The sequence below is a fragment of the Numenius arquata genome, chromosome 7 (genome assembly GCF_964106895.1).
Source record: "Numenius arquata chromosome 7, bNumArq3.hap1.1, whole genome shotgun sequence".
Lineage (NCBI taxonomy): Eukaryota > Metazoa > Chordata > Aves > Charadriiformes > Scolopacidae > Numenius > Numenius arquata.
In genome coordinates, this window is record NC_133582.1 from 39691677 (window position 1) to 39709834 (window position 18158).

General features: G+C 35.7%; 1 protein-coding gene across 32 annotated transcripts in view; it reads left to right on the top strand.

The window, feature by feature from the left end:
- The window catches only part of CLASP2 (cytoplasmic linker associated protein 2), a 154986-nt gene that overhangs the window by 95226 nt on the left and 41602 nt on the right, over nt 1-18158 (top strand). For 17 of the 32 annotated variants that reach the window (XM_074151128.1, XM_074151133.1, XM_074151134.1 and 14 more), the window contains 6 exons: nt 2606-2661; nt 3863-4033; nt 7104-7127; nt 10083-10100; nt 12210-12311; nt 17505-17675. In XM_074151128.1, coding sequence (XP_074007229.1) covers nt 2606-2661; nt 3863-4033; nt 7104-7127; nt 10083-10100; nt 12210-12311; nt 17505-17675 — 542 coding nt within the window. Of the gene's footprint in view, nt 1-2605; nt 2662-3862; nt 4034-7103; nt 7128-10082; nt 10101-12209; nt 12312-12446; nt 12474-15501; nt 15529-17504; nt 17676-18158 lie in introns of all 32 variants that reach the window. The other 15 variants (XM_074151142.1, XM_074151144.1, XM_074151137.1 and 12 more) reach the window with 4 other exon arrangements.

An 18158-nucleotide genomic window follows, 5' to 3' on the forward strand; every position in this document is an offset into this window, starting at 1 on the left:
CTATTTTTTTTTAATAGAAAGTCTTTATTGTATTTTGCTATATGACAGTATTACCCAAGCAAGGTGAAAAATAGGGGCAGTCACTAACTAGATTTTAGCAGGCTGTTCTTACTCAGATTTTTATTCCTTAGCAGCCACTGTTGCACCAAAATATCTTCAAGGTTCACGTCTTGATGTCCAGCATTCAAGTGCAGTGAATAAGTCTAGGAAAAAAATAATGGTTTTACTCCTTTTGTATCCCTTTTCACTGGGAAGTGTGAAAAAGAGACACTGACAGTGAGATTCATTCAGGTTGGAGATGGTGGGTTTTTTCCCCATCTCCCTAGTATTGAATACGTATTAGCAGTATTTTGCAGCTAGGCTAATTACTAGAGGGTGGCTACGTGCTGCAGTCGGTGTATTAAAATGTATAGGCAATCTTGAGCTGAACAGATTAAAAGTTGGCTTAGGTACCAATAGCAAAAGAAATATATTGGCTTTTTAGTAGAAATGTAAAATAGTACTAATGTGTGGTGATTTTTTTTTTTTCCTTTAAATTCTAGAAAGCTTCCTCAAAAGTATTTAAACCTGTTAAAATTTCAATTCAGATACTTCATTTCCAAAGTCAGGGAACTTACCTCCTCTCTTTCGACTTGAAAGAAAAGACTGCTTCCAGCATATTGGAAGTTATTTTTTTCCTCTTTTTTTGACTGCTGCCTTAAATACCAGAGGCTTTCCTTCTTCTGTGTCAAATCTTAATCTTTCTTATGACACTTGTAATTATAAAAGGCATTGTTACAATAATTGTCTGTAATGTAGGCTATTGGTAACACTTAATTTTCCACAAACAAGTGTTTATTCAAAGATGAATTTCTCTTGTTCAAATTAATCTATGTTCCCTCTCCTAAAATCAGTGCTGTTAATGAGTTACTAGTAATAAAATTTTAAAATCTAAATTATGGAGAAATTAGAATCTTAAAATACTCTTTAAGTGCCCAAGTAAGTGTTAATTCCTGTGTTGCAACATAAGTACTACAGTACGGAAACGGAGGAGTAAAATAACGAAAGAACAGAAGAGATCATGATATTGGAAATTAATTTTTAATATGTTTTTCACCAGTTTTGCATTTAGATGCATACTGTTTTCCCTGTGGTACCCGAAATTATATTTCTGGCTTCAAATATACATGCTGAGTTCTCCCTTTGTACGCTACATTAATAATTACGAGTATGGTTTTCCTAAAAGTCTGATCTTCCATGATTTTGGAGCCTCTGACCTTGCAGCTCGTAACACATCATTGCTGCAAAATGGTTTTAAAGAGGATAGTGGAATGAGAGAAATGTGGTGACTTCTGCCTACCTATATGAATCTGTTTAAATGAAATACCAATTGCAATAGATGGTGCAAGTGCTGAAATTGCAACGGTTGTCCGGGCTTTCTGTTTGGAGCATCTTGTAATAAGGTCAGGATGCACCCAGGAGCTCTGCCTGGGCTTCCTCAGCTTACTTACAGCAAATTGCCTCCAAAACGCTAGTTAGTCATGTCGGAAAAGCAGGTATTGTTTGTGATAAGCTGCAAATACACGATCTTTGGTGAGGAGTTAGATAACAGCGCTGACATCTGTATTGCCATTGAGCACCTGAGCTAATAACTCAGATAAATACACAATATTATCCATCTCTTCTCTCTGCTTTTTGGTTTAAAATTAGAGGGGGATTATTTTTACTAAAGCTGTAAGACTGTAGACTCAGGCTGTAATTTGACTGTTGATGAAGTAGTTTACTATTTTAGCTAATACAAACCTTCCCCATCAGATGACTACGTAGATGGCTAGATATGAATCAATGAATAAAGTATCATGCTTCCTTCTACTAGTCTTTTGTTTTTCCCTGGTCCCTCTGATCACATTTTACCCTTTTGAACCAGTCAGAAGGACGAGCTCACAGTTAAACGAGAGTAGACAGGAAGATTTTGCTTCAGCAACTACTCGTATTTGCAGTAAGAGGGAAATGGAGGGAAAACAGAGGAAAAGACGTGGGATTTTTCTCCTTTTATAAACTGTGAGAGCCTCTAACACTGAAACAGGGGAAATTCGGTCTAGCTGCTTGGGAGTTCCAGCATTTTCCATTTTAATTGGTAACTCAATCCTTGAAGAGAGATATAGGACTGGAGGAGGCTTTTTAATTGTACATCTCTTTTCCTTGTTACTGTGGACACCACCTCACATAATTTCTTTCATAAATCAAGCTCTTTGTGTAGCTCCCACTACTTTTGTTTGGTGTCTGATTTAGGGGATCAGCCCCGTGGTTAAAACCTTGTACTGAGAACCTTCATTGTTTCTGTGGCCAAGTCTAGGATGCCTGAACTTTGTGTTAGCAAAGTGTGCCTGTTGGTAACCAAAGGATGAACGTTTTGTGATGAAGATGTAATTTTATAAAATACAGAAGATAAGATGATTGTGTTTTCTTTATCATTCTATATTTAATGTGTTTATCTAAAATATGCTGAGAAAGTTGAAGGGAGAAAAGAACATAAGATTATTAATTTTTTTCCTCTCTGTTATTGTTGCCTTTTGGATCTGATGCATGAGACTTATTTATTTGCTTTATTCGCTTTTTTTTCCAGTCGGCCTCTATCTTCTAAATGGTCTGCAGCCAGCCCAGCAAGCTTTGCAGGCAGAGGTAAGGTGGTTGCTATATGGTGCAGTGCATAATAATTGTTCTTTATGTTCTTTGAATTAAAAGTTTAAGGTGCAGCTTAAAATCTTTCTGTCTTAAGCATGTACCCTGTTTCCAAGTTGAATAGTGGCATGTGTCACTACAAACTGCACCTGGGGCTAAGGTTGCCTCATACTTGCTTCACATTTTACGTTTTTTCAGTTGTTTTTTCAGACATAATTTGTTATGTATTGGTACTGTTAATTGATCTTGGAGTTACGTTCTGGAACAGTCACTGTCAAAGAAGCAAAACATTATTCTGTGGTCTACTAGGCTTATGGCAGTTGGAAATGAAGGACTCATACCTTTTTATCTATTCCCACATAGCTGCTGCTCTCTATAAACAACAAAAACCAAACCCACAGATTTGTAATTCAAAGAGTTTAATTTTGTCTTGAGTTTTCAGAATTTAATGTCTTCGTTGTGATTCTTGCCGAGTAAATCATTGAACTCCTTTTCCAAATGGCCGGTAATGGAGAGTGCTTGTTTTCTGGATACTGAAACTGTTAAGGGGGAGTGAAGTTTTGAAGACAGAAACCAGTGGTTCAAGTTAACTGAAGCAAATAGTTAATGCTCAGTAAATAATAGGAGGTGAATGTTAAAATACTTTACAGATTAGACCCCAAAGCAATTCAGGGCGGGCCTGTGGCTTTAGCCTAGTTGAAGTGTGGGAATATTATCTTCCCACAGTATCACAAGGGATGCTGCGGATTTCCTGACGTTTGTGAAGCATTTAATATTGTAATAAATCACATAAATGTTCAGAAATATGTCATTTGTACTAGAGTGGAAGCACATAGTTTCTATTAAATAATGTTAAAATGTTATGCTGAATGAAGATAAATACTACAGTAAAATAAACTGTTCTTTATCTAGTTGAAGATGTCCCTGCTCATTGCCAGGGGGGTGGACTAGATGAACTGTAAAGGTCCCTTCCAACCCGAACTATTCTATGATTTTGAGTTTCACGGCAACACCAGATCTAGTTTTGTTTCTTAACCTGTATAATACTTTGTTTAATATTCATTTGACTTACACTATTTTGCATCTTTTTCTGTACTTTTTGCAGGTATGCTGCACTAGTAGTTGACCTTTTAAATATAATTTTATTCATTACCAACTAACTTCCTCTTTATTTTTTCTAATTTTTTTTTTTCTTTGCTAGTTTCAAGCAGCAGCAAGAGTGTTCCAAGCCCAGGAACTCTGCAAAGGTCTCGCAGTGACATTGACGTTAATGCTGCCGCAGGTGCAAAGGCCCGCCATGCTGCTGGACAGACAGCTGGAGCTGGGCGCTTGTCAGCAGCTGGTCTACCTCCGGGATCTTACGCTTCACTAGGTAAGGGAGACATCCCTACAATATTGTGAAATATTTTTTTGGAGAGTTTTTTGATCAAAAAGTTATGGGAAAATACTTCTACGTTTAAAAAATTGTTGTTGGAAGGAGCGGTACCTTCACTTAACAGCAGATTTTGATCATGGCTTTTTTGTTTCTAGAAGTAATAGGGAAATAAAGTATTAGGACTTTCGATTTCCCATTTTTCTCAGCTCTTTAGCTGACTATTTTACAACAATACTAAAGAGACACCCTGGCAGTCAGTGGTGGCTTCTTCGCGTAATACAGAAATGTTTTACACAGTAATACACAACAATTCCATAGATTTCTTCCACAGCACGTTGATAGGTTTTTATTTCAAAGCATGGGATGTTTTTATCTAGGTGACCATCATTGATTGGAATATTTGCTGTTAGACATAGAAAGTGCTACAAATGATAAGAGTGCAGAAGAGTGTAGTGGTAGATGCTAGAACCTCCACTAAGTGGGGGGGGGGAAGGAATATGGGCATATTTTTGTTCTTTTTAGGTTATCGATACTGCAGGGACAGCAGTGGGGGAAGTGAGGTTTAGTGTTCACAAAACTGTTAGTTTTTTCTTCTCAGTTTGTGCCAGGTGGATCACCAAGGAGGCACGTCCTAATGGCAGTATTGCCGAAGATGATTGCAAAAGAGTCAGAGACTGTATAATTCTTCTGATTTACCTTGTGTTTGGGGAGCTGTTAGGATACACTTAGGCTATGGTTTTCAAAGTTTTTGGTTGTGCTTTTTTAAATTAAAATTGAAGTTTAAAACTATTTTAAATTACTCTTTTGTTATCAGGGCCTACTTGACATGGTTCGAATGCCATTGAGTTCAGGATTAAGTTTGAGTGTGAGCAATGCTGACTGACTAAAAGGAATACTTGCTTCTTGAAGTAGTAAATTCGGGTGTGGGCTCCCTCTAGTGCCCCCAAGGGGGGAAAAAGTCAGAGAACCTGCTGGGTAGTGAGTGGGCACCAAAGTTAGGCTGCTCACTTTGCTTGGTGGAGGAGATGCGCTTGTGGTTATCACTGGAGGAATTCTCAGTTCCTCCTAACTTAATGCTTAAAAGCCTGAAAGAGGTGGGATGATTATTCTCCAAGACCAGAATATTGCCTGGTGTGTTTTGGTGTGCAACAGGATGTGTTCTGAACCTCAGACAAAGTTGGAGTTCAGCTATTGTGAGAAGCCAAAGTGACACAGAGCATGGTGATAGAAGGAAAAAGGTCTAACAGAAAACAAAGAGAAATCTCTCACTGTTAGTCTATGTTTTTCAGGCTGCTGAAAGGAAGGGACTACTTTGGTCTGAAAAGTATCATAAAGAATCAGCTCTTGATTGGAGAACTGATTCACTTTCAGAACATCTTAAGTAATGTCATTCACGCCCAGAATTTTGTAAGCGAGAGTTGAGGAGGGCACAGAGGTTTTCAGGAGAGTAAATAGTGGTGGTTTTATGCTGGAAAATAACAGAAATAAAGAAATAGCTTACTCTCTTTGTAGTTTACAGATTTGGTGAGTCGAGTGGTGAGAGGAATAAATAGTAAGTCCAGATCATACTCTTTTGAAGGATTTGAGTCGCTGGAAAGCTTTGCCTTGCTAGCAGATGCAGTCAGTTGTGGAGAAGAATACAGTGGTGGTTTGAAATGGCAAAATAACGTGATCCTAGCAATGTATAGTAAATCCTATTACAAATGAATGAAGGGCAGTGATAGTCAAGGCGACCAAGGTTTATTTACAGTCATGCAAAAGCAGTACTGCTTGATTGATCTTGACTTATTCTCCTAACAGTTTTTTAATAGTGGTAAGGTAATTTAAATGACACGTACCTGTCCTCTCTTACCTGTGTGGAGAGTGTGACTGAGTGTTTGGCTATGGATTAACCATGGAATCCACCTCAAAATTTAGTTTTCAAAAGGTAGCCTTAAAATGAATTGGGTGTACATCTAAGCAAGTTGCCACGTTTCAGAAAATGGGCTAATTTGTAAACTTCTCCCCTCTCTTCATTTTAAGACAACTCTCTTAAAATACTTAGTTGATACGAAATCCAAATATGGCAACTTAAATGACAGAATTGTCGAGATAATGCTGATCATGGTACTAAAATGCCTAGAAAATGTTACTGTATTTCTGTACTGCTTTCCACATCTTCTCAGGTGTTGCAGTCACTACCAAAATAACTAATACTGTCTCCTGGAGCTAGAATTTATTTTCACCCTTACTTGCAGAGAAACATCCACCTTTTGCTTTGACAGTTGCCAAATTTAGAACCTCAGAGGACCACAAGTTCAGGAGAATAGTAATCTATAATTGTCCCCACCCATTTCTTCCCTTTTTATTATTAATAGAAGAACTCTTGCTTGCTCATTTATGGTTTTTTTTAAAGACTGTTCTCAAAGCAGGAAGGACATTCTCTGCTTTAGTTATTCTAAATGTTGACTATCTTTGCCATCCTGAAATATTAATGGCCTTTTTGAGGAGACTTGAGCTGTAATTATATATGTCCCACGCTAAATATTTTAATTTTGATTGTTACTGTCAGAATACATATGCACTACCTTCCAGCTGAACTGGTAAATTTTTAATGCTTTTAAACCAGAGTGGAGCTTTCTCCCATTTGTCCTTTGTCTTTATTGTGATGTCTTTTTCCCTCCTGTCCCTTACCCCAGGTGGGGCTTCATACTCAGTAACAGATTTCATATGAAATCAAATACTGCAGCTTAGTTAATGATATGTACTGATGCTTCAGTAACTGTTGACAACAAGTATGAAATAGTTTATAAATATTTTACTGTAAGGGTTTGCTCAAATCTGAGTAATATGGAGAGATTAAACGTTCCTGTGCAGGGTACTTGTACCCCATTCTGTAATTTTGTACCTTGGGCTGAGAAACCAACTTTACTTAAGGTAACTTATATGTGCATGAATTAGATAAACATGTCTGCTGTATTTAATATTAATGTATTTTCCTTAATTAATGTTTTATGACTCTACTGTGAACACCTTTATTCTAACACACTAAGTTTTCCATGTTTCTTTGCCTGCTTTTTCAACAAAGAGGATACTTCTGACAAGATGGATGGTAAGAAATTGTTTAGTCTGTCCTCTAATTCTATTAAATATTTAATAAAGTGCCTTTTATGTAAAATTATTGATATTTAATATATTTGTCTGTTTATTAACAAAATACTATGCTGTTTTCATTAACCCCTATGTAATCTTGCTGTCTTAATATTTGTGTTGTTATTGCTGTGTTTATCAATGTTTTTGATGATTGATCTGTATCAGCAGCAGAATCTTTATCAGAAATTAGATATTAATTTTTTTTTAAAGAAAGCTCTATTAATTACAGAGCCATTCTGTAGTCAATACATGCTTTTTTAATTAGCTCTAGTTCCATTGTGTTTCATAGTTTTACCTGTAAAGTCAAAATTTTTGACTGCTTGGCAGAACAGCAATGGGAGAGCAGGAGATGCATGACCACATAATTAAGGATTTTTTTTTTTTTTTAAAAAAAACAAACTAAAACCTTCTCTTTCAAAACTACTCTATCAAAATCTATGTTTCTAGCTACATAATTTTAAGTGCCTGTAAATCCTGTAATACAATGTAATTTTCACAGAATCACAGAATAGTAGGGCTTGGGAAGGGACCTTCAGAGATCATCTAGTCCAACCCCCAATTCTTTTTAAAGAATAGTTTGTTAAGATGACCTACCTGTTAAAATAGCTTACCAAATATCCCAGCTAAGTTCTAGCCCTTACTTTTTCTTAATTCACTGTATTAAACACATGGAGGGAGTTGACGTATATTTTTATCTTGCCTGCAAAGCAGTTGAGAATCGGGCTTCTGACAGCAGTTGCCTGTTTCAGGTGTGTGTAAAGTCATACTTCCTGGATAACAAAGTGACAGAGTCCCAGCTTGAAGCCTGATAATTCTAGTTCTAATTTATTGCTGGGGAACACTTAACAAGACAGTTATGTTTGCTACTTACTTAATTCTTGTCATGTGTTTATTAACAGTACAGGTTTCGAAGAATGAGTAGTTTACTGGGAGCAAAGCTGGTGATTTTTTTCGTAGAAAGGAAAACAGTAAGAAGGTAGATCTCTAAAACCCAGAATCTTTAATCATTTTAAAGCACAGATAAACGCTTTCCCGAGAGATACTTTCTGGAAGAATTTGAATCATTTTTGAGTATTGCAGATGGCAAGCCTACTTGAATAAAATTAGGTTGTTTTTTTTTTTTACAGGATAATAGTGTGTTTGTTTGTTTCCATATCAGATTTCCTTATATTGCATATAATAAGATTTATTTATAACAATCTGTGCTAAACACTTAACCTTGAGCTTTTGCACATTGTCACCAGCAATAAAGGTTCTTAGGGGCACAGGTACAGGATTTTTCTTTTTTTTTTTTTTTCATTTTTTCTAATGGTGTCCCACACATCTATTTAAAAATAGTAGGGGAAGTACTACACAATTGATCAGAGTAACAAGGTTTTGTGTTTTTCTAGAGGATATCTGTAGGGGTGATGTGTGAAACAGAAGGGACACAGCTTAGCTCTCCATCTGTAGCTGTATGAATCAGCTGGTCTGATCTAATTGCCACCAGGAGGAACTAATAATTTTTCCTTTTACCACTAATCTTGGCCACATGTTTCTACCAATTCTTTCACCAGTCCCTTGTAATACTCCATTATCAATCATTATAGGTGAACTCACTCTAGAAAACTGATTTTGTAAAACAAAAGTGAATAGTATTCTGCTCTTTAGCTTTTGGACCTGACTGTGAGCCTTTAGCCATCCAAGCCAGGTGGTAGCACAATGGTGGAAAGGAAGGAGAAGCGGAAGCACCCCTTTTAGTAGCAGCTAGCTCTTAGCCTGGCTTAGGTGTTGCGTAGAACCTGCCTTCTAAGATCCAGCTCTGGAAGAAAGTTGGGTTTGGGGGGGAGTAGTTAAGGTTTTGGAATTTTTTTGTATAGACTGGCAAACTTGATCTGGAAAACTTTGGGGCACTTCTACATACATAGTACTGTAATTGATTTTTATGAAGAAGCATTGAAATTCACACTGAATTAATTATTTTAAAGAAGTTTTTAAAAACAGTGCCTCGAAGATAGTGTAACATGAGAAAGCCCTGGCCAGATTTGCTGAGTAAGTTAAGTTCAGGCTAGCAAAAGGCACTAACAGAAGTTTTAGTCATTGGAGTTCTCTTACAAGGTAGAAACAGCAGGGTGAAAACAAAAAAATGGAAATACCCTTTGATATTTATTTATTTTAGACATTTAATGTGTTTATCCCTACTAATATGTATTTTATTCCATAATCAGATTTGTTTCAAAGGAACTTAGGGAGAGGAAGGACTGCTGTTTAGATAGCTTCCTGTCAATTCCTAGGTACTGATGTCAGTAAAAAGATTTGTCCAACTCTCATTTTATCATAATTAAGCCTTGCTGAGCTTGCCATACTTGTTCCAGTGTGGTCTGTTTTCAGCAAGCTCATATTACTTCCAGTTCTCTGAGCAAAATTTGATCTTGTGCATGTAGATCTTAAGAGTAATCATGGACTTAATTCAGAGAAATCCTCCTTGCTGGCAGTTCCTATCAAGTTCTCGCTGTCCAGTATGGGAAACACTGCCTGTGTGTTTTTATCTGAGGTAATTTATAATAGTATGTTTTGTATTTTCAGATGAGCTCACACTGAAATATTTTTAATATCTGTTTTGATCTGTACATGTCATTTTGTTGACTGACCTGATTTATTTAATTTTTTTCTATTAATTTTTTTTGGTGGTTTTGTAACCAGTTTGGGAGGCAGTGCTACCTATATATTGTGTTTTCTTGTAAATCACTAACAGTATAGTATGAATGTTTCTTGATAATTTTGCTTCAGTTCAATAATGGAGCTGCAACACAAAAGCTTTAGCCCTCTTGACTTGATAAAATTTGTCAAGATTGATAAGAGTAATCTCAAAAAGGAATTGGACAGACACGGTACTGTTTGGAATATCATGTATTTTATTATTTTTTCTGTTTAGGAACAGCCTCTGAAGATGGTAAGAAAATATTTTGTTAGACGAGCTAATGTTTTCAGCTTCATGTTTTCATTGATACAAATTAAGCTTTAAAAGTAGAATACGGTCTTTCTGGGTCTTTGTGGAGGTTCATAACTCCAGATAGCTTATGCATCTAATACTTGGTTGTCATGTAGTATTTTTAAAATTCTTTTGCTTTTATTTTAATTCTCAAGTACTCATCTGCAGTAGAAGTGTCACTGCTTAACATTTTTAGTGTGAAAATACAGGAGCTTTATAATTTTGCATTTATTTTTTTTTTAAGTGAATCTTGTCATGGAATATTTCATCAAGTACGTTCACGCTGTGGGAAGCAGGTGCTACTATTACTCATCTCTTTGAGACTTGGGAATTCATTGTCAATATGCTATTAACATTTAAACCTGTCATTAGTGAATGGATGTAGAGACTCCAAGTGAATTAACAGTTCATTTGCCTCACAAGTACAAACTGTTTTTTTACTTGATCAAATTGAACCAGGTTCCAAGTGATAATTTAACATAGTATCGAAATAGTGGCACTCTGTATTCCTAGGTGTTTGGGCCAAATTCTGAATGCAGTTACATGCTTTGAAGTCTCGCAGCACTCGGTGGGAAAACATTGCCATTGCACGGGGATAACTAGTAGAGTTTGGACTAGTTAATCTAACCGTAACCCCCTTTATCCTGATTCTCTTCTTATAGACACTCATCTACGGCTATTCCCTCTACTTGGATGAATAATATTATCTTGGTTGGTCTCCAAATTCTGCTGTGGAAAGCCTAAAGAGGCTAGAACTAAATACCAGTCCATGTACCTAATTCTTCTGGGTCAAATATTGACTCTTCATGTCTAGAAAATATTTTAATTATGCAGTTGTTGAAAGTGGATTACTTGTTGAGCTAGATCCGCCCTGTGTAAGCTTTTTGAGTTTTGTTCTTCCAACTTATAAGAGTTACGGTTAGCATGGTTTTGGCTTTTGTTTCATTTTTCGGTTGTTTGAGAGGTTGGCTTAGGGAATGTAGTACACAACTCTACTATTTTCTGATATGAATAAACTTTCATATGAACCTGTAATTCATCCAACTGGGGTCTTCCTTTCTTTTGTAATTTCATTGTAAATTCTAGCTGTTACGAGGAATATGGCTAATAATGCAGAAAAGTTTAACCTAAACCCAAGATGGTTTAACATTCTAGAGAGAAGTGAATCTGTAGTTGTAGTTTTAGTTGTAGATATTCAGTTTACTCTGTCTCTTCCTCAGTTCTTCTGTCTGTTGAGGAGAGTAGTATTTCCTTATATCATGTTGTCACTGGGAAGTACTTAAGTGTACTATTACTTAGTCTTTGCAAAATGCTGTAAAGGCCTTGGGAAATCCTGTAGAAGTCTACATGATTGTGGCCAGGAAAGTAGAATCTGCAGTAATAGGAAAGACACTGTTTAGATTTCTAAAAAGGGGAGTCAAGTTAGGAAGAAACCTCAGAACCCTATTCAAAAAATAGTCACCATAATTTTTGTAGTTTTAGGACAGTAAAAGTAGAACTACAACCAAATGTAATAATGAGAAGGCTGTACCTGGTACAGCAACATTAGCATATGCATTGCCTATTTTATTTAATTAATTTACCTTTTTTAAATATCATAGAATGGTTCAGGTTGGAAGGGACCTTAAAGATCATCAAGTTCCAACCCCCCTGCCATGGGCAGGGACACCTCCCCCTAGAGCAGGTTGCTCAAAGCCCCATCCAGCCTGGCCTTGGACACCTCCAGGGATGGGGCAGCCACAGCTTCTCTGGGCAACCTGTTCCAGTGTCTCACTACCCTCATAAAACCAAACTGTTTATGTAGGAAGCAAGAACTAGCTAGCTAGTTCAGGGTGTTTAAGTGATAATGTGTCGATTGGTTACTAAAACATGTGGCATCAGAGGAGGTGTTTTGATTCCTCAACTATTAAGTCCTTTGAAGTGTTCAGATTTCTACTAATTATCCCAAGTGAATTTTCACAATTAAGTTTTACGCTTCTTTTCTATCTACAGAAACCTTTAGTAAATGCTGCTGATGCTTTGCTTTATACATTACTGTGAAAAACTGATTTTGTGCCTTTTCTTTTACAGGTCGTGTACGAACAAAGCTCTCAACGCCTTCTATTGGTATTGGAAATTCTAAAACAGATTCCAGAGGACGCAGTAGAACCAAAGTGGTGTCACAGTCTCAGCGTATGTATTTTCTGTTTGTCAGTTATACCTGATAAGAGGCCAAATGCTTAAGCAAATATTCATTGACCAATGGCTACAGTCAAAGTTAATTGTAAAAAAAAAAGCTATATACTGAGTTGTTGTTCTGTGCCTTAGGTTCATCATCGCCAGACCAAAATGAAGGTATTTTTTTCAGTGTTTTGGATCAGTGGTATTTGCATGCTTTTCTAATTCATGTTGTTTTTCTCTGGACAAAACACTAGGCTAGGTCTTAGTTTGCCAATTAAATTAGATAATGTAACAGGAAATGAAATCTACCCTTAAGTTCTGTCTTCAGTTATAACTTCTCAACATTCTTTTCCCCCCCTTTCTGACCTGCCCAACACGAAAGACCAGTAAGCTTCTGTCAGTCACATAAGACACATGGATAAATAATAGAGAAGAATGGGTAGGCTGAACAGTGTCTTCAGTGTTACCTGCAAAACCTAATTTTTCAAGTCTTATTTTCAGCCAGAAATGTCTATTTTCATTTTAAGCTGGGCACTGCTCTAACTCTTGGATATATATATATTCCTTTTTTTTTTTTTATTACAGCTGTTACCTTTATTTAACTCTTCTTTGGAGTAAAAATACTAAACCCTAATTTTATAATCAGTTACTTAGCTTATATTGAATCAAAGGGTTAAAATAAGCAACTTAATCTATATCAGCTAATCCACAGTAACTTTCTATGTGTGTTTAGAAACCAAAGCAAATGCAAAATGTCCAATCTAGCTGAGCACTCTGTCATTAATCAAAAAGACCTGATTACCTGACACTCTTTGGCACTGGCTGACCTACAGCAATTTGTTCACACATCTCATGTCTCCAACAGACATCTTCTGACCAAGCTCTGTAGTGTTTTCAGATTCTTCTATTTGTCTAATTTAGTGGAATGCAGTGAAATTAATGAAAGGAAGACATATTAACAATAAAATTAAAATAACTAGTCCTATAGTTTATGAGGTCTGATGTTAATAAACCCAGTAAATTATACAGGTTTTTAATTTTCCAGTACAATTATTTTGCTATCAGTGACCATATCCACTTTCTTTTAATAGAAACCCTTAATTCTGTGTTTAATGGGAAAAGCATTTACCTTCATAACAATGACTGCATTTATAAATAGAATTACTTCAGAGGCTAAAAAAAAATTACATAGAGTTTTGGGGCTTTTTTTTTCCCCGTTAAAGTACTTCCCATTCAGTTTTGCATTACTTCATTTTCCAGCAAATATGGTTGGATCAAACCTGATCCAATGCTTGCAGGTTTTGTGAAATAAAACTTTCAAAAATCAGAATAGATCAATATAAAATAATAAAATCCAATAGCAGAAGTTCTCTTAAGTAATTTTTTGCTTTGACCATGCTCTAATCCCACAAGTGTTTGTGGGATAAGAGCTTGAAAATCAACTCTAGTTACTGGCTGTGACAAGGTTGTACAGAACTTGTTTCATGTTTTTAGTGTTAAGATGGCTACACTAGATAATAAGTAAAGAATATTTGGATTAATAATTTAAGGAGGAGAGGAGGTAACAGTCCAGTCAAATCACTTTTTCCCTTTTTGAAAAGCTGTAAACAGTATCTGTAACACTCTTCACTAGTATTAGGAGTGTTCTGAAATAAGCTTGTTGAAAATACCTTCTTACTTTGAATAGATTTGATAAATTCTTAAGACATTAGGGTGTTTGAGAAACTGTTTGGGGAAGGTGTTAAATTCCGGTAGCAATGTACCACTTTTGTGGTGATCATTGTCATATAATATTGATTAAACTGACTGTATATTCAAGGAAACTGAAGCTTTTTCAGTTTCTTTTTACTAATAATGGCGGTTTTTACCCAGAGTTCATTTTTGGCGCAGTATTAATGTCTAAAGAGATAAGTTGAATAGATATTGAAATAACTAGATTTGTCTACATGTGATGATATGTGAAAATTAAATGCATGAATGCATCTTTCCAGCTTTTTATTACTACTTCCGTTCAGAACCGATGGCTTCAGAGAGCTCATTATAACCTGTCAGTGGGGGAGAATAAGAATTCTGAGATGTTTTAAGGAAGATAAACAGGGCAAATACAAATGGACAGGGGAAGGAGAATTGTCAGGCACTATATGCCAGCTATTTGGGTGATGCTTCTTTATGCGATTGAAAATTTTCACAGCATTGTGGGCAGCGAGATGCTTGATGTTTCCATATAGGGGCTTGTTTTAGTTCTCCAGTTTATAGTGGGAGAATAGCTTCCTATTTGATTTAAGCTTTTATTTTTTTAAAAACGAGTGTACCACAAATGCTTTTGTACATTTAGGGTTACAACTACTTAGCACTTCTGTTCAAAAATCATTTTATGAAAGACTTGCAGATTTGAATGCTTTACAAAAGATACTTTTTAGGGGTTTAGAAGCCCTTTGTTCTTCCTCTTCTATTTTTAAATTGTAGCATAAAATAAATGCATATAAAATCCATAGCTCATTGTTTTATTCTTATCTATGGAAAAAAATAGTTCTATTTTTTTCCTCTTCCTTCCTGTTTGGGTGTCAGGTAATTCAGCAAGGTGTGCTAAAACTATATTACAATCTTCATTCAGAGAAAAAGAATTACATCTCTGGATGGAAACAAATTCCTACTTATACTTCACATGAATTTTAAAGAGGAAAACCTGAAATTCTATGCAAGTCTTTTCAGTTGTGCCATTGTGAGGTTTATTTTTTGTCATCCACCGCACCTGCAGCTCAGTTCCTTTACTGTCTGTCTCAAAAAAAAAAAAATTGTTTTGGCCTTGTGTGTAATTTTTGTTCAGCTGTTGAATTTCTTGAACCTTTTTGGCAATGTAATAGTCTTTTAAAGTAATGTGAAGGCTACAGTTTCATGTTTAATTGAAATTTAATTCTTCAGTATTATCCAGTTGTTGGTTAGAAAGCTGAAGAATTGTAATTTGCTTGTGCAGCTTTGCTTCATCTGCTTTGTACATAGCATCTGAGTTTAATTCTTCAACTGTGGAAGCTACTTAAAAGCACTGCTTTAGCATAACCCCCTTGTGGCTTTTTTTTTTCCTGTGTAAAATGACTAAAGCTTTCTTATTTCCATTTGCCATCCATTTTTTAAATCTGCTCTGCTCCCTCCCTCTTCATGGATTATAAACCCCTACCCTAATCCTGCCTTTACACTTGTTCAGGATCACAGTCTGCTAACCCCATTGGTGGTAAGAGTCTACAGAATTTGTGTATACGTCATTGTTTGATCACCTGTTTGACATATCTCATTTAAGGGCCCTATTCAGCAGAAATTCTTGCTCACTTTTTTTTTTTCCTATGCTGCGCTTACCTAATTGGATGTAATTCTAATTTAGAAGGCAGTAGAGATGCTATTTGTCATTTTGGAATATTCTTTTAATAATCCTTCCTTCATCATTCACTTCACTTAGATCTACTACTGGTGGTGGTACTGACAGCAGCATGCCAATGCTGGTATTAGCTATTATATATAGCTATTAGCGTATTTTCAGGATATTAAGCTTCATTTGGTTTATTTACAGTAGAGTGGTACGCTTTGCAGGTCAGACAATGAAAGATAAAGTATTGGCATGAGGGGTTGCATTTCTTCCGTATATTCTGAGAAGAATTGAGTTTTTCGGGTTTCTGACTTATTGAAGAAAATATTCTAAAAGTCTCCAGTGCAGTGAAAACTTTTACAATGTTTTCATTGTTTTAAAGAGGTGTAAAATAGTGGAGGCTAGGAAGAAGGCATAGTAATGCCAGGTCTAAGTTGAAATACCCTGCGATGTCAAACCCTTAATTTTTGCAGACCACAGCAGTTTTATAGATGTGCCTGTTCTTTTTTTTTTTTTGCTATAGAGGTTATGCTTGTTTTTTCCAGGCTGTGTAATATTTTATTTATCTTTTCTGCTGAATAGGTCCATAGTTTGGCAAAGGGATTTTGCTAAAATAATCATTTCAAGTTTGAATTCAAACAATGAGTCTGAAAGTATATGCATGGTACATTGTTTTAGTTTTTCCCTCCCACCCAGCATATGTTTTATTTTGTTGGGGATTTTGTTTCTTTTTCCATATAGTCAAGCTTTAATCAAATTGTATCTTTTTTTAAACATGCCTCATAACAAGTAACTCATGAAACTCATGTGAGATGTTGCATGTTAAGTCTATAGATCTGATAGCATAGCTGTGCTCATACAGTTACCTGATGATTTTTAAATGGTTAATGAAAGGTTTGTATCTGTGTGTAATTAACCTGTGGTTAAAGTTATGTTTTGTTTTTTATTTGGTCAAACTTCTTGAATTCTGCAGCTGGAAACGATACGTCAACTGGTGGTATAAATTGGTTATAACTAGAGGAGAATGGAGTCTTCGTTAAGGCATAGAACTTAAATTTTCTGTAACTGAAATATAAAAATTAGGGATCAGTGACCAGTTTCTGGTAGCGAGTACGGTGTGCTGAACATCTATAGCGCTTTGTAATGTACAGTTTTGATTAATAAAAATATAAGACACATAAATATGTCTTGCTCAGTTTTTTAGCTTGTTTCAAACTAATCGAAGATTTTCGTCAGATTTGTGGGGTAACCACCACAGAAATGAACATGAGTCATTTAATTGTCTTCAGTGACATTTAACTTCTCAGAGAGTAGTGTTTGAAGACTCCGTGCTTTTAAAAGCAGGGGAGACAAGTTTAAATGTTATTTTATTATAACATTGGTTGCACTGAAAGAGCTGGGATAATTATGAAATCACTAGTTCAAAGTTGCTGCCTTGAGCTTTCTAGCAGTTCTTGTTTTCTTTTTGCTTTTTTTAATAGAAAATGTGATTAGTGAGACTAAGTAGATGAAAAAAAAAAAATGAACACACCAATGTTTTTGTTAAGGACATTGGAAGTGTTGTTGAAGATGAGAAATATTATTTATGATTTTTTTTAGAATATTTAGTACTAAATACCATACTGAGTGCTTCCTTGCATTGATAATTTTATTTACCTTGTATGTAGTGCTATAAGAACTTGGACCAAGGTCTTCTATTTTCCATTTTTACCTTAGAAGTTTTTCCAGCCCATTTCAATCTACCACCATTTTCCTACTAACTTAAAGCCTTTTTTTTTCTTTTCCTTTTTAACCATGGTTGTTTATCATTCTGTGCTGTTACTTACTTTTATTCCTTTTGCCTTCAGCTGGCAGTAGATCTGGGTCTCCTGGAAGAGTTTTGACAACAACCACACTTTCCACTATGAACACAGGAGTTCAAAGAGTGTTAGTGAATCCTGCAGCTGCACAAAAACGAAGCAAAATCCCACGAAGTCAGGGGTGCAGCAGAGAAGCTAGTCCGTCTAGATTGTCAGTAGGTAAGAATCACTGGATAACTCTTGCGTTCTTTATATCCCTTCTTACTTTAAGTGCTGGATATATACAACTTGCGTTTAGTTATAGGTGAATGATAAAATTAGAATACATATTGATAAAAATCTAAAACGTGCCTGTTTTTCTGAGGCTTGTCTTTGATACACAAGACAGTTTTAAATTTAAGCTGAAACATTTCTTTTTTTCTGTCAGAATGCGGTAGTTGTTCTTTTCCTCACCTCCCTTTCTTCCTCCTTCTCTAATTTTTCTTCACTTCTTATCCCCACCTCCAAAATACCCATGTCCATTGAATGAAAGTGTGATACCATTTTGAGAAGATCATTTTCTTCATTATTTTTGTGTGTCTTCTGTGTACGTGTGCATGCGTATGTGTACTTCTGTGATACAAAAATGAATGTCGTATATCTTAAACCTCACAATATAACCTTAATCAGTGTAATCAGTGCAATCCACTTTATTACAAACAA